This window comes from Biomphalaria glabrata, chromosome 6 (assembly GCF_947242115.1).
Source record: "Biomphalaria glabrata chromosome 6, xgBioGlab47.1, whole genome shotgun sequence".
NCBI lineage: Eukaryota > Metazoa > Mollusca > Gastropoda > Planorbidae > Biomphalaria > Biomphalaria glabrata.
The window spans coordinates 45,807,750-45,831,539 of record NC_074716.1 but is presented as its reverse complement, the minus strand read 5'-3'; the positions used below and the strand labels follow the sequence as shown (position 1 = coordinate 45,831,539).

General features: G+C 31.3%; 1 protein-coding gene across 3 annotated transcripts in view; it reads left to right on the top strand.

Annotated features, from left to right (window-relative positions):
• LOC106077773 (uncharacterized) overlaps positions 1-23,790 on the top strand; it is a 48,777-nt gene that overhangs the window by 1,638 nt on the left and 23,349 nt on the right. For 2 of the 3 annotated variants that reach the window (XM_056034051.1, XM_056034052.1), the window contains exons 2-9: positions 853-1,154; positions 1,274-1,369; positions 6,771-6,967; positions 7,103-7,190; positions 7,304-7,436; positions 7,754-7,888; positions 8,157-8,303; positions 8,427-8,537. In XM_056034051.1, the coding sequence (XP_055890026.1) occupies positions 853-1,154; positions 1,274-1,369; positions 6,771-6,967; positions 7,103-7,190; positions 7,304-7,436; positions 7,754-7,888; positions 8,157-8,303; positions 8,427-8,537 (1,209 nt within the window). The remainder of the gene's footprint in view (positions 1-852; positions 1,155-1,273; positions 1,370-6,770; positions 6,968-7,102; positions 7,191-7,303; positions 7,437-7,753; positions 7,889-8,156; positions 8,304-8,426; positions 8,538-23,790) is intronic. The other variant, XM_056034053.1, reaches the window with a different exon arrangement.

Here is a 23,790-nt window from a genome sequence, read left to right as displayed (position 1 = left end):
AGAAATATTTTAATAGTTCTGATCTAATACTTGTAATAGAATGCTATCTATCTCATTATCATCTGGATCTTATGTTACATTCTATATCACTGCAAGTGGCTAGTTTTGTCACTGTATACTTGTATATTATTATTTTATTGTAAGATAGGAAAATTTTGGTTATTAAATGCCTTACCCAATTATGTAGAATTTACAATATAGATTTGTAATATAATTTATATGAGAACAGAACTAGTGAATAGGTGCATTATTCATATATTATTTTTGGCTAGATAAGATTCTTTGAAGACTAGATCTACATTTCTATTATCTGAATTTGATATATTCTCTCTCTCTCTCTCTCTCTCTCTCTCTCTCTCTCTTCTTTCTTTCTTTCTTTCTTTCTTTCTTGTTTGTATAGCCTGTTTAACTGGGCCTAGATGATTGTTTTATTAAGTGGTATAGAGTGATAGTGCTACTAAGTTTGATGTACAGAGAATATCAACAATCATAAATTTCTGATTCTAATTTTTAAATGTGTTTAAAGTAATCTACTTAAGTAATTTAGCTGTCCTATGATTTTATTTTAATTAAAACCTAGAGCTATGTTAATTTGTACCTTTAAGTAAAAATTACTTTTTAATCATTTTTATTTAACTTGAAGCCTAAAGTTCTTGTTTTCATTCTCTCTTTATAAAAAAATTATGGTTTATACCAACATTCCAGTCTCTTTTTTTTCTCACTGCACGAATAAAGCTTGACTAAAATAATATTTTCAATTTATTTAACAGTTTTGATTTTATTTTAATACATTTTTTTTTACTAAAAAAACCACTTTATTCTGTATCTTTAATTATATCTACATAATTGTAGGATTACAGACAGAATGCTGAGGCAGCTAAAGCAGCTTTAGATGGTCACCAGAGAAAGGGGCGAATCCTAAGAGTTCGGTTTGCTACTCATGGTGCTGCACTGAAAGTTAAGAATCTCCACCCTTATGTTTCCAATGAACTTTTGGAACAGTCTTTCTCACAGTTTGGTGAACTGGAAAGATGTGTGGTTATCGTAGATGATAGAGGTAAACCTACAGGAGAAGGAATAGTAGAGTTTGTCAGAAAACCAGGGGCTAATTCTGCCCTCCGGCGTATTAATGAAGGAGTATTTCTAATGGGCATGTAAGTAACAGTTTCATTTGACAATGCTTCTCAATTTATAATTATTTTTTTGTAGATTTATATAGAAATATTCCATTTAATCTTTATGCTAAAACATTGAATTTTTTATATTTTTTTAGTGATCCCAAGCCTGTTGCAGTTGAGCCACTTGAGCAGAAAGATGAAGAAGATGGAATGCCAGAAAAATTTCTTACCAAAACTGACCAATATAAAAAGTAATTTATATTTTTCTTTTTATAAATTTTTCTGTAATGGTAATTAAAGATTATTTCAGACGTGCCTACTTTTCCCATTTATGGTGAATCTTCCTTCAAAATCATGAAAGAAAAGCTAACATGTTCAGCCATTGCATATTTTTTGTTCCGCCAAGTCTAAATTCCGACATTATTTATTAATACTGCAAAATAAAAATACTTAAGGCGGAAAACAGATTGAGCTCTCAACATTCTACTTTTAGGACCATTTTTTTGACCAATTTCAAATTGGCTTTTATTGACATATTATATATCAAATTTATTGCCCAAGAATAGAGGAATTCAATAAAAATAAAATCAGAAGCAACAGACAATTATTTAACTTGAAAAAATGAGGTCAAACACACTTACCCCTAATAATGAAAAATCCATCACTCACAGAAGATATGTCCAACAATCCATGAATTTCACAAATTCACAATATTATTAATAGAAAAATGTATCACAAAGTAAAGTATATTTATAGAACATTTGAAAAAAATATATAAATAAGTGTTTTAAGACATTTATGCCTGTTAATTGAGCCCCCCCAGACCCCACCCCCTCCGTAAAAAAAAAAATTGCAAATTATACTTTATCATCATCATGAATAACAAAACCATTATCAGTTTTGACATAATATGTATCAAATTTAATGCCCAAGAACAGAGGAATCCAAAAAAAGTAAATTCATTATCATCAGACAAGTATTTAACATAGAAAAATTAGATCAAACACACTTACCCCTAATAATGAAAAATCCACCATTCACAGAAAATATGTCCAATATTCCATGAATTTCACAAATTCACAATATTATTAACATAAAACTGTGTCACAAAGTTAAGTATATTTATAGAACATTTGAAAAAACAAACAAACAACTTTAAAATGTATTTATAACTAATAAATAAGCCCCCTCTTCGGCCCACCCTACCATAAAGTCACTTTTTTTTATCTTCATTTTTTTACATACTATTTATATCAATATCAATTTTAGATAAAGGGTATAGATGTATTTTAGACTAGAAAAGATCTAATATTAAATGAAATATTATCAAGATATAAATAGATCTCTCTCTAGTTCATTTCTAGATCTAGGCATTAGAATTAGAGGTCTAGATTCTAGCCCTAATATTTATAATTGGCTTTTAAAAACTCACAGGTGCATGGTGTTTTCTGTTTACTATATATATATATATATATATATATATATATCAAATAATCTAAGTTTTTGTATCTGTTGTAATTGTTGCTGAGAAAAGAAATAAAAACAACATTTATTTGGTTTAAATGTGTTTGTTGTTGTTTTTAGCGATGCCTTAAAGTTTAAGTCATAAGTAGATCTATTCAATAGAGATTTATTCTTAGATTTCTAGAATGTAGATCTAGACTATTCTAGTCTAGTCTTATAGACTACCTCTATAAATCACAAACATAACAAGTATTATTAGATCTAGTGTCTAGATTTACAATCAAATGCTTTTTGAAACAAAAATGTCAGTATCTGCTTTATTTTGGTAGCTCTAGATAGAATCTAGATCTACTAGTTACTAGATCTAAATTTTATTCTAAATCTACTGTCTAAGATTCTAAACAATGGAAGGAATATAGCACTCGATTTTTACCGGTCAGCATTTTTTTTTTAGCTCTAATCACGCTCACAAAATTTCTAGATCGAATCTAGAAAATGTCAGATATCTAGAGACTTAGATCTAATGTAATATAATATCATATGACTCTAAAATATATATCATTTCGATCTACTAGATCTATGTCCATGTATTGGATCTAGTATTACTAGATTTCATTTATTTTTGATCGCCTTAAAACATATTCATTATGATCTAAAATAGATCTATATCTTTAGAATTCCAATTTAGATTTAGATCTAAGTTAAAAATCAATGTTTTCCTAACTTTTTTTACGCTGCAACCATGTACGCGTGTGTCGGCAGTTGTGCATTATGGCCGACGTATTGACGCCTATGATATTGACAGTTGCGAAGCACTAACATTAAAGCATAATAATTACCTTAATAGTCAATATTAATTTAAAAATTGTAAGCGTGTGGCTTTTACAGATAAAGATCTCAGTTCTGAGATGTGCCTTCTCTGACGGATTCCACTTGAATGAATAAAAAACATGTTTTCAAAAAAGCTATTGATGCCTATTTCCGGAGAAGCACTTCCGATCGGATAAAAAAATTAATTCTTTTTTTATTAAGATTAATATAGATATATATACGTATTAGTACTGATAATAAAACATTATTATTTCTCAAATTGAAAATGTAAAACGTTTAAATAAAATAGGCAATATTTAAGTGTACAAAAAAATAAAATAGTGCACGTGGACTAGCTCTGCACAAATTGCGTAGTGTCAACAAGGTCATTTTTTTTTAAATCTAAGACAAAAAAAAACAATTAATTCACTCCCCTCCCCCTGGATTTTGTATAATAGCCATTTTTGTATGGTAAGAATGTCTTTTTTATATATGAATATAAAAATTTATATGCTTCTTACCTTTTCAAACGGGATCACATAAATCCAAAAGTAAATCCTGTGCTTCGCATTTTGAATACTTCATGGAATTCACAAAACCATAAAATCTTTACAAAAACGAATTTCAACAAAATTTTGCTAACAAAGCTTCCACAAACATAGATCTATCTATCAAAACAAACAAAAACGCAACAGATGGTCTATTTAAGGGGATAATGAATTCTGATTCCCAAAAATGCATTTTCAATGGAAAATCTGTTTTCCGCCTTAATGCAAAATAGAATACAAATAGGTCTGTGTTTATTGTTTACATTTCATGTCCTCCCAGACCTGTTGTGTCTACATTTACGAAGAAGATAGTTTATCTAGAACTAGATTAGTTGTAGAATCTAATAAGCCTAATGCTTCATTGAAATATTTTTTTGCTGACAATGTAGATCTATCTGTGCAATCAATCTAGATCTATATAGATTAGATCTAGTGGATCTAACCTGTTTCTAAGAAATTAAATGTAATATATAAAGCAGAAAGTAAGGCTTATGTATATCCTGAATAGAAATCGGAACCATTTGACCAATATTGATGAAATTTGGCATAAATGTTCCTTACATCATGGCGGAGACACCGTAGTCAGGGGTGCCACTTTTCCGGAATAACCCGGAAATCCGGGTTTTGATGGGTCCGATTTTCCCTCCCTCCGGGTTTGCCTTCTACAATTTTGTAAAAATCCAGGGTTTTAGTTGATTTAGATTTTTTTGAAATTTCTGGTCATTTTCCCACGTTAATTTTAGTTTGTTAGTTCCGATCGCACGAGCCGCCACTTTTAAACAAAATCGACCAGTCTCATATCTCGCTATTCGCGAGACTTTCACTTTGCATGCGCACTAAGCTTTATTTACCGGTACAGTATTTTTTTTTTTTAAGTGACAAAAAAGTGTAAACATTCTAGATCTATAGAGAATTTCTAGATCTACGGAACGCGCCTCGAATCGGCTCGATTTAGAGTCTAGATCTATTTCTATGATCAATCTAGATCTGATCTAGACTGTAAAGTCTTGTATTTAGTATAGATATAGTCTAGAATAGTCTAGATCTACTCGCGTACCTAGCGGCTAGTCCTAGATCTAGAAATAGAAAAAAAAAAAAATTCACGAGTGAGAAAATTATTTTTTTTCCCGTGTTTTATATTTTAAAATTTGTATAGGTTCCATATAGACATAGAGCCTTAGCCTATGTCTAGAGTATTATAGAAGTAGGATCTAGATTTAGGATATTTATATCGTTTTTAGATCAGAACTAGAATCAATGATTGAAGAATTAAATTAGTAAGTTTGCATTCGCCTGAAGGCTAGAAAAAATAGATCGATTGGTCAATAGATTTATAGTTTTTTTTTATACAAATAAATTATAATTATGTATAGGCAGTCCAGCACATTCTAGCCATCTTGGTCTACATTTAAATATTAGAAACTAAATCTTAATGTTCATTTTGGAGTAGATCTGTACTAAATTTCAAAATCAATTTTATCAAGTTGCAATAGATTTACAGGTCCATGCGTGTACATTGATGGAATCAGTTTTATCAATGTTGATTAAAGTAGGCTGCTTCAAATGAATAATGAGGGAAAAAATGTTAAGAGAGAAACATCATTTAAAATAACTGTGTGTTGGGGGGGGGGGGGTTTACAAACATTGTTAATATAAAATTGTACTAAATCCTCTTAACTTGTATTACAAGCTTTATCAATAAATACACACAAACTCTATTTATTATAATGATAGGCTTACTAATTACATATTTAAAACATGGGGGGGCATATTATGATACAGATCTAGGTAGTAATTGAATACTGTTCTTCTTTCGTAAAATTTTGGTGCTTAAATTGTATATGCTGTACGTTTCAGGGTTGGTAAAGTTTGGGGTTTATGATTTCAGGGTTTGTAAAATTTGGAAATTCTGGTTTCAGGGTTTACTTGGTCTCATGGGTGGCACCCCTGACCGTAGTGTATGTTAAATGTCTCTTCCCACAACAAGAAGGCCCTAAGAATTAAAAAAAATACATTAATTTATCATTTTGAAGAACATAACTTTTAACTAATTGGGTAAAACAGTTTTCACAGTATTTCATATTAGCTATGTATGGGAACATGTTGCTAGATCAGTGATACACAAACTAAGAGCCGCTGGTCATACCCGTCTAGTATACTATAATTATTAGATCTATAGATATAGATCTAGAATTTTGATCTAGACCTAGATCTACAGACTAGTATTATATCTAGTATCCTAGACAATCAAGGAGATCTAGATCTAGTTGTCATAGTAGCATAAGAGTACTAAAAGATTTGTCATTAGATCAATAAATGATTCTATAATTTCTAGATATTCTAGAGCTAGAATCATTGAACTGATTTAGTAAGTCTAGATCTATTTCTGTAATATAGATCTTAGATCTAGAGATCTATGACTATTAGACTCAATATGTATGCATTTTTTTAAATCATTAGATCTATATATATATATAGTTTAGTTAAAGCAATTGAATTCATAATATAGATTTAGATTAAACTATTGATTTCAAGCATAGGGCATAAAATTATACTTTAAACTACAGGTTTTCTTAGTTTTAATTATATTATTTACATTGAATGTAAAAGAAACAAACTAGCGTCGTTATTTAAGTAATAATTGGAGATTTACTTAATGCGTGCAATATGTATACCACCATAAACTTGTTTATGTTCCACATTGGTGCCCAAAAGTCCACATTTTCAACCACATTCTTTGTCTTGGGGGTAGACATGTCTTATTTTTTTAATCTAAAAATTTTACTTTGAAATTTTTTTTTTTTAATTGCACTTCAAAATTGTTTGTTAGGGAGAGAGAAAAAGAGCCTAGGTTTGCTCCCCCAGGCACCTTTGAGTATGAATTTGGAATGCGATGGAAAGCTCTTGAAGATCTGGAAAAACAGCGCATTGAACAAATAAAAAAGGACACTGAAGAAGCAAGGCTTAAGCTGGAAGATGAAATGCAAAATGCATTATATGAATATCAAGCAGAACAGATTCGTCAAGGTAAAAATTTGCATTTGAAGGTTAAACTTTTTTGATTACTAACAATTTTTAAATAATAATATAAAAATGTCAGTATATAAAAACAAATTGAAGACAAATTTGTTCAACATTTTCTTTAATTAAATAAAAATTTAGATCTTCTAAGACAACAAGAAGAATTAAGGCGGCTTGAAGAATTAAGAAAACAGGATAGAATGAGGAGGCAACAGGAAATGGAATTAAGGTAATTTAGAGAGTTTTAGTTTTTATTTAGTTGTATATCTTTTCGACAAAACAATTAGAAATGTTAGCAACTTCTTTGGTAAAGTGATTTAACATTGGAAAATATTTTTGAAGGCGCCAGCAAGATGACAGAGAGAGAGCACAGCAAGAAGAGCGTCGGCGAACAGATATGATGCTAAGCATGAGACAGCAAGAACTAGCCAGAGGTAGAGGTCCCCTCGATTCTAGAGGAAGAGATGATATATTGGTATGTTTATTACAATTTTTCTAGCATTATATCTATTGTTTCAATACTACAACTAAAATGGTAAGAAATTAGTATAATGGCTTAAAAATAAACTTTATAAATATTTTAATATTGAAAATTTAGACTTATTTCCCCACAAACACAATCATGCTATAGAATGGTTCTGTACTTAAGGTTGAAATTAATATTATGTTAATGATAAACAAACAAAAATTCTAAGCATAATATTTATATTAATTGGTGCTAAACTTGTTCTATTGATGTTCTTGAATAACTTTGTTTTTTTTTAAAAGTTTGTTGACATTTTTTTTAATCAGATGGCTGACCGTTATGGTGACAGAATGTCAGACAGAATGCCAGACCGCATGGGCGACAGGATGTCAGATAGAATTGGGGATCGCATGGGACCAGGCCAGTCTGGATTTATGTGGGACGATAACCAAAGGGGAGAGGTTAGTTTCATTACTTATTTTGAATCACCTATAAAGTATAATTAACTTTTAAATTCTTTAAACGTTTGAAGTTTTTATTGCATTGTTTGATATTGCTTTGGCATTTTAATTTCTAAAGTTAATGCATTTAAAGTTGAATTGCCATAATAATAATAAGTTTCCCTGTTTTTGATTTTAACATTTTGAAGTCTAAAAATCTTGTTAATTGCATTGACTTTTTTTTGTTTTTGTTTTTTTCGTTCATTTAATTTTTTTTTAATGTGCTTAGGCTGGTATGAGAGGTGATGGTGGCAGGGGGCGGGACATGAGGGGCTCTGGTGCTCCACCCCTTCAACCCCCGCCTGTTCCACCCTCAGGACCGGGTGCCTTGGAACGTGGGGGGCAATCCATGGCTGCTTCTGCACAGAGTTCTAAAGTAATTTATCACTTTTTTCTTCATGCTATTCTATATCTCAGTATCCATAATCATATTGATAAGATAATTTGTAAATATTCCTTATGGGGATACACTAATGAAAATTTTGTTCTAATTCAACAGTCCAGTCCTAAACCTTTGATGGGCACTAGTGGGTTTGGAAACATAGGCAACCAGCCTGGTAATGCTCCTGGTGCTAATAACCCATCAGCCTCATCTGACAATTCTAATATGGTAAGTACATTTCTATTTGCACTCCAAAGCACTATCTTACTGGTTTTGTGGGCCATACAGGAGCAAAACACACACTACATATATTTCTTATCTTTCACAGTTTGTAATTTATTTATTTTTTTTTACTTTAATTCATACATATTTTCATTTTATCAGTCACAACTTTATGCCATTTGAGTACTTGTAACATGATATTTATGATCAAAAGTCTACAAACAAAAAATCAAATACTTACAACCAGTGGTGCTTGGAACAAGGGAGAGAAACCAAGAATATTTTAGAAACAGTGATGCTGTTCAGTTAAAATAAAAAAAAACTAGGCTGCTCTAATCCTAGAGCTTGTTTACATAGGCACTAAGGATTTTAATAATTTGACATAATATTTGTATCGCCTTGCTGAGTAAAGAACTTTTAAAAAAATGGAAAAAGGTTTTTTAAAGTATTTGCCATTGTGTTAATTTCTAAATTTGTTAATGTTTTCATCTCTGAGAAGTAGTCAGATTGATTTGCATAAGTATTATTCAATATTTTATTCTTTAAATTGTAAACCATTAACCATAGACAGTTAAGAATTAAATGTTGAATATTACTTATGCTTTTTTATTGGAGTAAAAATAATCTTACTGATGAAAATTATTTGGAGGCCTATCGCGGGCAAGGTGCGCTGATACATTTCAACTTGTCACAACTGATATTTTGTATTTAGAAAATTCTAAGTATCATTCCTAATACTATTGAAATATTTACATTGCGGAACTAAAATGCAACAGGAAAATTATGTTCAAACATATCAACTGTTCAACAATAAGGACATTTTTCGAAGAGTACAAATTCCACCTACCATTTTTCTTAATTTCATTATTATACGTAAATGAAAATAAAGCATGCAAAATATTTTTTTTTACCTGATTTACTTGGTGGGAGCATACACAGTTCCATTTAGTTTAAACTTGTGCTAATTATTAATTCATTCGATGGCCTTTGATTATGATGTTGAAATAATGTTTTTCTTAAGTTTTTTTTTTACACCACGGTTACTAGGAAAAGGATAAAATTTCTAATGAAATATAGATGTATATCTACAGATTTACTTATATTCATTACTGATGGATATCTTTAATACATTTAGTTGTAAAGTGCTTATGTGAATTAATCTAGATCTAGATTTTAGAATAAGATATTAATAATCTGCAAGAAAATTATATCAATATTTACTTTGGCTAAATCTAGGATCATTTTATTGTCTAGTCCTAATGATAAAATGTAGGTTTGTCCTAAATTGACTATAATATAGTTAATTGGAAGAGTCAGGATTCAATCTAAATGCATATTTTAAGCATACTTAAAAAATAATATATAAAATATCAACTCTTTGTAATTTTAATTTATATAAAACAGATCAGTAAAAAGAATTTCTTTGTTAGAAAAATTGTTGGCTAACATATACTTTGTTATATTTTCCTTATTGAGTCCTTAAGTTCTTCATTCTTAGCTTGGTTGTCCCTTTAGTTACATTTGTTTCAAATTAACTTTCTGCTATTTTAACACTTTTGAAGAAAAATTAATTTAAGCAAAATTTTGTTTTTGACATGTGACAAAGTGGCATTTAATGCTAGGCTATCTGACAGGGCTTGAATTCTAATCCTGGTTAGTTTTTTTTTAAAGACTTAACTTGGAGTGTGTTTGAGTACCTACTGGTATCTCTTCTAAGTCCCAGCCAATATATCCATTAAAATGATTAGACTAGAGTGCGCTGAGCATTGTATAGAAACATGTAGACAGGATAAATAAAAAATAAAATAGTAATTATAATAATTTAAATTCATAAAATAATCTACTGTTCATTCAGAAATGTTTACTGTAATCATTGCATCAAAAAATTTGGATGTAGAAATAAAATTTTAATCCTCTGTAATTGACATTTCTCAACTCCCTATCCACTTTTAGTCAGTCAGTGTAATTTCCATTTTGAGGGTCAGAGAAGTCACAAGGTCTGATAAATGTCCCAAGATTTCTCCCCTAGTCACATGAAGATGGATTATTATAGTTTCATAAAATCGGATTAAAATTGTTATTATGTTCCCCCTCTTTGATAATGTCCGTACATGATGCGAAAAAGATAAGTGTTGATGCGCTTAATTTCAATGACATCACCTACACAGTGTTCATCTATTCTTTTTGAATTTTAATTAGTGGCTTTGTGACCTTAGTCTCTGTAAGCAAAATCATTATTCAATGTTATGTCTGTATATACGTTTTGTATCACATTCCAAATATTTAAATTTTGTACAAGGTCTTGAACATGGCCTACTCGATTTCCAGAGTTTCTGACACTCCCAATATGAAAAGTTCTTCTTTTTATCTCAGGAAGTAAATAAGAAGTACGAAATCTGAAACATTTATGGGATATCTATATCTTATATATGCGAAAAAGTGTATTTATATCTGGTTAAAAAAAACATCAGATTTTAAACAGTGAAAATGATGTAATAGTAAGAAATTCAATGAAAATGAAAGTTAAATTTAAGTGGATGTGGAGTACTTAATTTTCCAAATATTTGCTTCAATATCTTCCGTCTCTAGTGTTTTCCATCCTATTCTGGACTGCAAGCTGAAAGTCTTTCTCTACATTATTCTTAATATTGTCTATCCATCTTATCCTTGATCAGCCTTTTTTTTTTTTAAACTTGCGCAATTCTTTGAGATATGTTTAATATTGTTCTTGGTTAGTTCATGTTTCATTGCAGAAGTGAAATGTTTATAAAAGTCTTCTATTATGAATCATATATCTACAAACTATAAATCTCGAATTTCTCTATGGGAAAAATAGACTGAGTGTGAAGAAAATAAATGTTCTGTTAAGTTCATCATCAGGATAAATATACTGATGAGGGCAGCGTATAAACAACTAAATAAGCTTTAGCGTGAGGATATTAAGAAATATACTGTCTATTACAGTTTAGTGTTGTAAGAAACAGTTTTGAGCATTTTAAACTACCTGAGTTGAGATGTTTGATAAATGGACTATTAATAGTTGCTATTTCTTCTCGCTCGGGCTTCACGCCAGTGGAAATTTATTCATAATTATCAGCACTGTACTGTACCGCAATCATCATAGGCAATTTTGTAATAGGACTAGGGACCTGTACTGTTTTTTATTTTAACATATGGAAAAGACTTTCAATAAATTTTGATGAGTTTAAGAACCAACAAGCCACTTTTCTTTTTGCTTAACTTTGACATAATGCTATAAAATCATCCCATTCATTTTTGAAAATCTATATCTTTATTAAGTTCAATTTAATCTCATTATTTTGCCTTATAGTAATACAGTACAATTCTAGTTTAGAAAAATGGCAAAAGTGTCTGTTTTTAACATCACATTTAACTTGTTTTTCTTTGACTTTCAAAGGGGAAACAAAAAGTTATTAATTAATAAGTGTTGTCTTCTTAGATTTCATGTTAAGTGATTTAACATGAACGAAGCATTATTAAAAAAAAACTGAATTAACCCTTAACTTATTGAATAATTTAAAGTGTATCAAATTGATCTTGAGTTTTTTTTGTTTTTTTTTATTATTCAGCTGAATCTCAAACAATAGAAATTCATAAATTTGACAATAAATGTGTTATGAGGCATATGATACTATGTACTATGTACCATGCGTTTGTAATTCTGCGGTATGATTGTTAAACCATTTCGCTAATAATTTATTGTTGAATGAATTTTGGCAAAATCCACTACTCCATGTTTGCTATGATGTAAACTATCTTGTTGTGATAACCTATGATATTTCAAGTGGTATTTCTGAGCAAACTATGGCCGATTATATTTATATACCGGATGTCTACAACTACAAGTGTTTATAAAAGTGTTAATCCTTCCTTTCATTTGGGTGTCAGCTAGGATGTAACCTGCGGCCTGCAAGCCTTAATTCGGGTATTACTGGATTTTGATCTATGTACAACATGGAGAATGTTCCCTTCAAATTGTGTGTGTGTTCTTCCAGTGAAAATAAAAGTAAAGTGTGAAAATTGTTGTCCCAGTTAAACCAGCATATTCATGCCTAATATAAAATACTGTGAAAAAGGGTTTACCCAATTTGTTCAAAAGTTTCGTTCTTTAATTGAGATACAATTATGTATTTTTTCAATTTTTAGGGCTCTCTGGTTGTGGGAGGGATATTAAACATACACTACGGCCATGATCTAAGGAACATTTATGCGTTTTAACAAGCTTGTTTTGATTTTTATTCTGACAAGATTGTTTTGATTTTATTTGGGACATACACCCTTACATACATACACCTTACAATTAATTATATATATTAGATATATATAAATATGTATATATACCCTGGTATTTACTTTGTGTATATAAAACAAGCAAGCATTTAGAACAGTAAAAAAATAAATGTTTTAAAGTATTGGAGCACTTTAAAAATGAAATTTGTCTGAAACTCTACCCTGTCTATTTAATATCTAATTAGAACTGCAAATAAATAGTAAAAAAAAAAGCTACAACACTGTAACCGCCGTCTCTCCTTTTACATGTAAGCTTCAACATGTTATTCAAAAAGCTTATAGTATTGTTTTTGTTCATTCATTATCATTTTCATTAATCTCATTAAATGCATAACATTTAAGCATTTAATCACTTTTGTTACCTTATTAATGATTGTGCGAAAGTAATCTACAAAGGATAACTTATTCTTGGATGACAGAACTATTTGAACAATTCCTCTTTTCGATTGGCAAATTCTTCAGAGGGTGAAAAAAAGCGGATGTCAAAAATGGTTCTATTATTATTTTCCTATAAATTTTACAGTTGTGTATATATCTTTCTGAAAAGACTTGCTAGTTGATTGTCCACACTGGGAAAACTCTGGTTTGACTTAGATTTTTTCTAAATGTTTTCTTCTAAAATTAAATTTGGTCTGGATGACTAGACATTCTGTGTATTGAACACACGTCAGCATGTATTCCCACATCTAATGCATTAGAGTTAAATAATTAATAAAATCCTTAGTCTAGATCCATAGTCCTACCATTAGAATTTTATACTCTGAGTAGATTTATACATTCACTTAAGTAGGATTTTTTCCGCTTCAGGACTTGAAAAAGGGGGGGGGGGATTAGGGCAAGGCAAAAATGTTCCATTTAAAAAAAAAATATATCATTTATTAGTTCTTAGAGAAGAATAATCCCTTTACAAACAGTCATCCTCTTCATGAAGGAGAAATTTTTTTTTTGGTTCCACTTGGTTATCTAGTTCAAGCTGTTTAAAATAGATTACTTCAGAATTATGTTGTTTTTTTTAAATCACATAGATAGATCTAGTACTTTTTCATGAATATAAATCTGCCATTTACAGATATATAATATTTCATTTATACAAGCATGTAAAATAAAAGCATTAAACAGAACACTAGGAAAAACAAAACAATCATTAAAATTTCAATGCTCTGAATTATTATTTCTATTTTACATTAGCTGAATGTTTAGAACCAGGCTTTTCTTTTCAGTTTGATATAGGGGGATGCTGTACAAAGACATTGCCATAGTGTAAAATTTTCTTAAATATTTAGTTGTATTAGTATGCACCGTCAAACAGACATTGAAGAAACCTCTTTCCTTTAACTAATTTTCTAATTATGTCGGATGTGTGGCATAATTCATTTTGCTAATTAATTGAAGGGGGTTCATGTTTGAATCATGATTTACAATTGGAAAGTTTGAGATTTGAGCTAAGATGTTGAGCAGATGTCTCCTTCCCCACATAGCCACATTGTGTTTGGACATAGGTGCACTGAGAATGCTGAAGCAGCATGGAAGACAAACTATACAGAGCTATAATAATGAATCATGAATTGTGTGTTTAATTAGATCACATGCTCACAAACAGTTACCTGAACTTTTTAGTTGGTTCTGTTCTTCTGATCTAATCATACATAAAGGTAACAGGTTTTGTTTCAACGGATAAAAGAAATTGTTTGAAGACTTTATTACTTTGTCTTATTTACCATATTCAAAGGGAGATTTTTTTTTACTATATGTCAATGATATTTGCGATGATAATCTGTTAGCTTCTTGCTTACTTCTTTGACTTTGACATAAGCTGCTTTGTGGCGGGAGAAACAAATAGTAGTCATATGCCTCACAACATATTACATGTCATAAATTGTTGTCAAAAAAATGTTTACAATTGTAAATGATTGTTCCAAATTAAAAATTATTGTTCAAAATTGATTGTTTTAGTTTCAGCTGTGATTGTAGTAGGTACATTGTAAGGTTCTTTAAGGAACTTTAAACTGATTTAAGCTTTTCTTTTCTTCTCCCATTTGCTTGCTGATACGTCTTACCTTCTACAATGATGTTGATGACATGTTCCTGTGATGATCTGAATTTCTAACTGGATTATATCATAACTTACCCATCATGTGACTTTTATAAACCAACAATGATGTGTTTTATACAATTTGATTTTGACAGAGGCGTTCTCGATTTGATCAAGGTCAAGGAGGGTCTGATAACTATCAGAGCCAAAGAGGTGTTCTTGGGGCACCACCAGGTGGTCTGGGAGGCCCCGTGGGTTTTGGAGGATCCCAGTCAGCTTTAGGTGGCCCCCAAGGAACTTTGGGATCAACTGCAGCAGCTTTGGCTAGGCAAATGGGGGGTGGGCCCCAGGGAGGCATGCCTGGGGGAGGTAGTCCAAACATGTTCCAGTCTGCTGCAAGCTTAAACGAGCGTATGATGTTAGAGAGACGCAGAGAAGCTGCCAGAGAGGAGCTCAGTGATATCAAAAGAATGCGCAGATTTTAAATTTTAAGTATTCTTATCCTGTTGTTTTAATGTTAGTGTTTTAAATCTGTTTACATGAAATATTTCGTTTGTGCCCAAAGAATGTAATGTTCATTTTTATCACTCACTTGGGGGAGATGATATTGCGTATAGATAACATTTGAAAATAATCATAGCAAAAATGTATCTTATATCCTTTTAGAAAAACAACTTCTGTGTTTTATATTATAGCTCTATAAGTGTATCATTAATTAAAGTATATTAATATTAAAAGTTATTAGACATTTGGAAATGTAGTCTTTGTTTGTAAATAACAATATCAAGGGACGGGGACAGTACTTGGTTAATTGCTAATGATTTACAGCAATAAACTGTGTTCATGACTTTCATATCTAGCTCATTTATGTCATCTCATTTAAAAAGTTTTTGTGCTTCACTGTTGGGAAAAATTAACTGCTCTTTAATAGTGGTCATTAGAGCTCTGCATCATTGTTTTTTTTTTGTTCTGCATGCGATCTGTTGTCAAGTCATTAATTGTAATAGCTGTTTCAACACACAATATTTGTCCTTTTTTTTAAAAAAAAAAAAATGACTCGTTTTTTTTAAAATAGTGTCTTGTATGCTTTTACCAATAAATTTGATTTAAATAAAACTGCCCAACATTTTTTTGTATTAAAACTTGTTTAAAGTTAAGTCTTTTTTTTTTTTCAAAGTCTTTGTAATTTAATCCTAGTTCATAAGTGTCGTCAATAAAGTTAGAAATTAAAAGAACTTTCTTCTTTTTTTTTTTTTCGTCATCTGTGGCCTGTAGAAATTTAACAAAAAATACTTTTGAGATTTTATAGAAGCCTAATTTATAATTTTGTTAGGCCAGGTAATCTGAGACTTCTGTATATTTTAAATAATATTATCACTCAGTTGTAAATAATAAAAAAAAATATATCAGTTCTGGAATTTTAAAGAAAAATTCAATTAGGTTGTTTCTATGATGGTTGGAAAGCAATGTCTAAGACTGGTGGGCTGGCTACTTAGTTGCTTATATTGTTTAACAAGCACATATTTACACAATGTGTCAAATGTAGAAAACTTGTGAAATAAAAAAAAATACTATACTTTCATTACCAATTTTAGTGTCAAATATTTGAATAAACCTTTTCAAGATAAAAAAAATTTGCAAGCATAATTCAGCTTTACAAACCTTATTCCAAGCATAATTCAGCTTTACAAACCTTATTCCAACACGTTGATAGGTGCAATAAAAATATCCATTTATGGTCTATTTTGTATATTGAATGTTGGCACCTTATCTCACTTCTGAGAAATCTATTGCCGATCACATTTAGAAATTGTGGTGCTTGATTCTACAACAATCTCTTAAATTTTATTTTGGAGACTTACACCTATTCATATTTTTCTTTTGGTGTTTGAGACTTGTTTACATAATGGTGACTACCTTTCTTCGTTTGTTGCAGTCCTAGTGTTAATGATAAGTATTATTTTGACACTAGTGCAAGTTAAAAGCTTAAACAATAATTTCTATTGTCTTTCTGCATTGAAATTTCTTATATAAACAAATTAGAATGGTAATTTATGACTTGGTTTACTATTCATCATCTTCATCATCAAACTCCATTTGAGTGAAGGCTTGAGAGGCTTAAATCCTCTCTTGCAAAAGCCCTGGACAGAAACCCTGCTGTAGTGCGTAGTGCGTATATGTCACCATACAGGTCGAGAATTTTTGGTTTCCTAGACTTGTCGAGGCGGAGATCAGCAAGTCTAGGGCAGTCAAACAGAAATATGAGGCACGGTTTTCTCTTCTTCCCCGCAATGGGTGCACTGTGAATTGAAATTTGGCCATAGCCGTGAGAAATATGAGCCAACAGGACAGTGGCCTGTCCTGCACTTTTCTATAATGCTTGCTCAGGCCTGGACAGCCTCCACCACGGTAAAGTGCAGTCAGGGCGCCTCATGCGCTCCCAGACTCCACGGGCTTTTTGGGATTTGTCCCAGCACTCAAACCACTTTTCCATTTCTGTTTTTCGAATTATAGCTAGGGCATGATGAAAACATACAGCCTTGTTCAGTTGGTGGAATTTGCCCTCCCTGGTGGGCCAAGGAGTCTGCAATAGTGTTGCCAGTCACACCTGTGACTCTGTACCCACTGCATTATTACAGGGGTTCCATAGCGCTGTTTTATGTTGTGTGAGGCCATGATGACAGTGTCGATATTGGGGGGGCATGGTCCAGGTCTTTGGTTTACTATTAGCAATGCTCCGTCTCGAGCGCTATAAAATGGCTTTCATGTAAACGTAAGAAATAAAAGGATTCAATTAGTTTTTAGTGAATCAAACACTAATTTTTTGAAAAACCAAAGAGCACTACTTAAGCAATAATATATGAAACAAAAGTAAATCTGGACTTTTTGTCTTTTTGGACATGAGTTGGTTTATTACAAACCAATAATGTGCTCTCTTAGTGCAACTGATAAATCTGGCAAAATCATACCATCAATTGAGGGTAACTTAATGTTTGTTAAATGTTGTACAAAGAGGAAAACTGGTTGCTTGGCTTGTTCAGAGTTTCAACTGCTGCTGACACCTTTTCAGAGTTTTTTGGAATAAGAAATAATTATCTTTATTTACATTGGGTGAAAACAAATCAGATGGCGAGAAATTGGGTGAAAACAAATAAAATGGCAAGAAAAATCTTTCAACAACTTCTGGTTGGTTTAAAGTTGAGAACTTTTGAGTATCTTGTTCAAAATGTTTTCTTCTATTTTCTTGTTAAATGTTGAATGAGTGACAGTATAGTACAAGAAAAAAAAAATTGAAATATAATCAATGAGACAATAGCCTTAAAACCTTGTACCTGGTACTTTAAAAAAAAAAGACATAGCTGTATGAATATTTTTCTTAATTTTGCTAACATTACCTAGCATTAGTTGTTCTTTAAATTTTTTTTGAAGCCTGGAATAAGAAAATTATCCAGTTTTTACCCTTCAAGAATTTCAAGTTTTGGATCTTATTAACCTGGGTTTTAGATTTAGAACATGAAAGAGAAAAACATTAATATGCAAAAGTTAATAAAAAAAATGTAATTTTATGTGAAGACCTTTCACCAGATGCTTTTGATGATTTTCCAATCCACCTTGCAGGATGAGCCTTGTTTCATATAGAGATACTACTTGCAAATAAGTGCCACTTATTGCTTTTCACCATCTTATATGAATTATCTTTGTAAGACATTTTGCTTTTTATTTCTGGAGTGCACACAACATAGATATAAATAGATGATCTTCCTAGGAAAATCTCTGGAAAACGTCTGCGTTGGGTCATTGTTATTGACAGTTGTTGACTTGTAGCACCAAGCTGCTGGTAGACAACTAAACCGCTGTAGGTGTATTATATCTGAACTTGTAAAACTTGAAAAAAAAACTTGAATAACTTCTTTTGTAAAACAAAACAACTAAATAGAACTTTTATTCTAATATATACACGTAACTTGGGATGAAATGAAATCAATAATAATATGAAATGGTATTCTGAAAAAAATCTATTTCACTACAATAACATCCTTTCAGTCTGGCATTCTGGAGTTGTCTTAAGATTACTGACAACAATGCCGTTCATCTTGCATCATTCACATCCAATTGCTAACCTTTACCCACAGTCACCATAGATTCACACACACACTTTATAACAGTTATCACTTGAGGATGGGTTCTATATGTGGGTGAGTCATTGTGGGCTTATACCATTACACATACACCTGATGATGCAGAAATGTAAATGCTCATAACACTTTTTTTAACCTTCATAACACTTAGATCTTGTTAAACAGCTGTTTGATGAGCACTCCTTCCCTGCTCATACTATTGCAGACCTGCCTACCGTTACGCAAAATGCGTATTCGTTACGCAAAATCTCCCAAAAATGACCGCCAGTACGCAAATACGCATTTAACCCGTCGCGTTACGCATTTCGTATGCTTTTTTTTTTCTCCTCTCTAGACTAGCTTACAAGCGGTCACGGAGGTCACGCTAAGCCCACCTGTGGGGAGAGGGGCGAAACAGAAAAGGTGGGGTGAACACAATGTGCCCAGATCTATACGTTGATTGGTACTTAATAGCAATTAGATGTCTAGAAATGAAGAACGAGAGAGTGAGGGAGTGGCGGGCTGGTACCAGGTTGGTACCGTCAGTTAGCTGATACACCAACGTGACTTTTTTTTTTTTTTTTTTTGTAAGTTCATGAGTAGAAATTAATTATGTTGGTGCATTCCTGATTCTCGTATTCATTTGTATAGAAAAAAAAAAATTGAAGAGCTATCGATTCAAAACACATTGAGTGACACTGTAGATATCTAGTCTAGATCTGGATTCTAGATCTAGAATCTAGATAACTTGTTATACAGGAATAGATCTAGCTCGAGTCTAGCTAATCATTACGTTATGATTCTCTACATTACCCTACAAACTAGTTATAGATCTAGATTATTCTAGATCTAGTATGATTTAGAATTTAGATTGACTAGATCTAGATCGATAACATCTACTACCATCTGGTCTAGATCTAGACTAGATTCTTAGTCTTAGTATAGAATAGATCAAGTATGAAGGTAGGCCTACGAAAGTTTGGATCTAGCGGATCCACGGCACCGGTAACACTTTTGAGCCCAGATCTAGAGACATAGAGTAGATTATATTCATTATATAGACATAAATCCAGATCTAGTCTAGATATCATCTCTATTGATCTAGATTTAGATTGTAGATCTAATCATGACATCTAATATTATATATATATATATATATATATATATATATATATATATATATATATATATATATATATATATATATATATATATATATATATATATATATATATATATATGACAAAATAGAGGATCACGTAAGTGTTACGCATTCTGGTGCCAAAATACGCATTTTGACCGTAAGTGTTAAGCATTTGGACTTTTTTTGGTAGGCAGGTCTGCTATTAATCTAGCTATAGATCTATAAGATACAAGATTTTTCCTCATTATTTAAGCTGTCACTCTCTGGTCACTAAAACTTATTCTTCATTAAATTCAGATTCTGAATCAACCAAAGTAAAGTAAGTAAAGTTCCTCTTTCAGACCTTGTGATGTAAAGGTAATCTGTTTCTGTTGCCCATGATAAATGAGGATGTCATGTGGCCAGCACAATGACTAAGCCCCTTCACTTTTCCCAAACTGTCAAAAGTTAAAAATCCCAGTCTTCACCAGTATTTGAACCTAGGACCCTGGTTCGGAAGCCAAGATCTTACTGCTCAGCCACCGCGCCTCTAAATCAATCAAAGTATTGGACCTAAAAGTCTAGACCTACTTTTACTTTTTCACCCTGAATTGCTTGTTTTCAGAATTTTCATACAAAAGCACATTCAACTTAAGCTTGTAGAAAGACATTGACAATTACTAATCATGATGTTTGATCATGATTGCTTGAATAGTTAAAGTTTTTGTTTCAATTTTTAATGTTTGAAGATTTTTTATCAACAGTTAATACTGCGAACACAACATGGTCTGAAATGTGCCAAGTAACCATAATCAGAAATTATTAATAACATTGATGGAATGCTGTTTGTTAGTTTAACATGCAGATTGTAACAATAGTCATGTTCATAGATATATTAAAATAAGAAAAAATGAAAATACAAGTAGTGTTTTTAGACGTGACAATTGTTTTTGATGAAAAAGTTAAGAATTCATTTATTTTCAATCAAAACCAGACTTCTTCTCGTTAGTCAGCTTCACTGAATCAAGTAAAAAAAAAGTTATCCTTTTAGACCTTGCAATCTATAGGGCAGTCGATGTATGTAAATCCCTGAATACTGCTATCTTGATCTGCATATTTTAAAATTTCTTTTTTATTACTATTGTGGTAAGTGTGGCTACATGCAAGCAAAGTTTTTCCAAACACACTTTGATGAATAAATACTTACAATTAACGGTGACGAATTTACGACTCACAAATTTGGCAATTTCCAAGATTAAACAAGACTTAATTATAGTTTGCAGGCAAGAAAGCATGTGATATTCACTATTGCCTTAATAATTAAAATTTTGTTCAAATTATTAATACATTTATAATATTATACATATATCTAGATCTGGGCTGTATTTAGTCTTATTTAGACTGTCAATTTTATAATAAATATATGTCAAAACTGCGTGCTATAAAAGTTAGTTTTTTTTAAGCTTACAACTAAAGCGAAGTTCGTATCAAAATTCTTTTTAAAAAACAACATTTCAATCAGTATTTCATTCCATGAGTCAATAAATGGAAAATATATTTTATAATACATTGATACTTTTTCCATTGTAACCTTAGATGCAAATTTTGGTACCAATGAGCGAATCTATGAATGAAGTCTTTGACCTTTTTAAAAAACTTACCTCCCTGAAGTTTTTCATTTAATCCATCCATCCCAGTGGCGCTACAGCCCATGGAGGGCTCTGGCCTGCTTTAACACATCCTTCCATGCAGATCTCTCCTGGGCCTTTCGTCTCCACCCCAAGCTGCTTCAGATCTGCTTCCACATCGTCAATCCATCGCATTCAGGGTCTGCCTTTGGGGTTTTTCATTTAAAAGTGGTCTATTTTTTTGAAAATTCTGCTTGCATAGATAATTTTTAAATTAAATGGTTCACTTTTCGGAAAAGAAAAAACTAACCGTTTCAACAGGAACTTTGAATGATCTTAAATATCATGATGTCCGGTTTTCATTTTCTCTTCTAGTTTCTGAAATGTAAATGGGACGGATGGACAGACCACACAAAACTAACAGCGTCTATTCCCCTTTCGGGGGCAGCTAAAAATTAGTGGGCTTCTATAATTCATTCTACTAATGAGCTTTGTATATTGTGTAAAATAGAAAGTAATTAATATTAAATAAAAAAAAATGACCATTATTTTTTTACAAAGCTTATATCATTTCACTGTCTGTTTATCGTACGGTAAAAAGTTTGAGCACCTTATTTCTCTCACACCCAATCTTGGATCAAGCTGAAATTTGGCACAATTATTTCTTTAACCCGACAACACAAGAATAAAAAATAAATAAATTAACCAAATAGTTTATTAACTATTGGTAATTATTTTGTTTGGTATCTTGAACAAGGGAAAGAAATCTTACTTGACAGATGTGTAGTATAAGTTAAATTAGTCCCCTTGAGGAATCTTGAGCCACGAGTGAAAATTTATTATGCATTTAAAAAACGCAATCCTGTAAACATTTACTAAGATACCCCCTTCTTCCCTCCCCTTTTTACAACTGGTCCAGACAAGTGATAGGATCATATCGCATTGAGAAAGCTATTAGCTAAGCAAAAACAACTGGTAAAAATATTTCTATCACACAAATTTGTCTTGGTCTATCATACATAATTACATGGCTGATCCAAACTAATTGATAAAAGTACACTTATTTAAAAAAAAGTATTTTTTAAAAATGTTTTTCTTGTTTTATCTTTCTTGCTGAAATAACACTTAATTTAAAATCAAAATACCAAAAGTTTTAATGCAACTTGGTTAATGTAGCCTGCATCCAGTGGTTTGGTTTGAATCAAATTTGATAAAAATAATGGTCAAATCTGGATTTGCAAAGCAGCTTGGAAAGCAGCTTTCTTCTTTAATTGTTGGATTTGAAGACAAGCTTTGTTATTATTATTAATGTATATCTAGAAGTCTAGATATAATACTAAGGAAAAGGTGAGTTCATTACTTTACGTTACTCAACATCACTTAGATCAGGGATTGGCAACCCCTTGCTGCTGAGATGTTAATGCTGTCCTCCAAGCCTCAAGAAAAAATAAAAATTTATCACAGTTTTTTTTCTTCAAATTTTTTTAATTTAGAGGCAGAAATCACATTAACATAATACATTTATGTATTAGTGAGCTGATTGCTATAAAAAATTCCAAACAACTGTCATTTATGCAAACTTTACAGATAATGTTTTAAATTTTACTCTACAGATGTTTTTGCTGTATTCACAAGAACTATAAAAAAAATATTCTTCACTCTTGCTTGTATACCAGTATAGAGTAATAAAGATAATACTCTATTTTTTAAAAAGTTTTGTGAGGCTTTTCAGAAGTTTTTTTGTGTCCCATCATGTCAATAGAATTGCCAACACTGACTTAGATGGCTACCGATGCTACCCCTTAGATGACTGTAGATTTCACTGATGCTATCTCTGACTTAGATGACTGTAGATTTTAGTGATGCTACCCCTGACTTAAATGACTGTGGATTTTAGTGATGCTACCCCTGACTTGTAGATTTTTACTGATGCTACCCCTGACTTAGATGACTTTAGATTTTACTGATGCTATCCTTGACTTAAATGACAGTAGATTTTAGTGATGCTACCCCTGACTTGTAGATTTTTACTGATGCTACCCCTGAC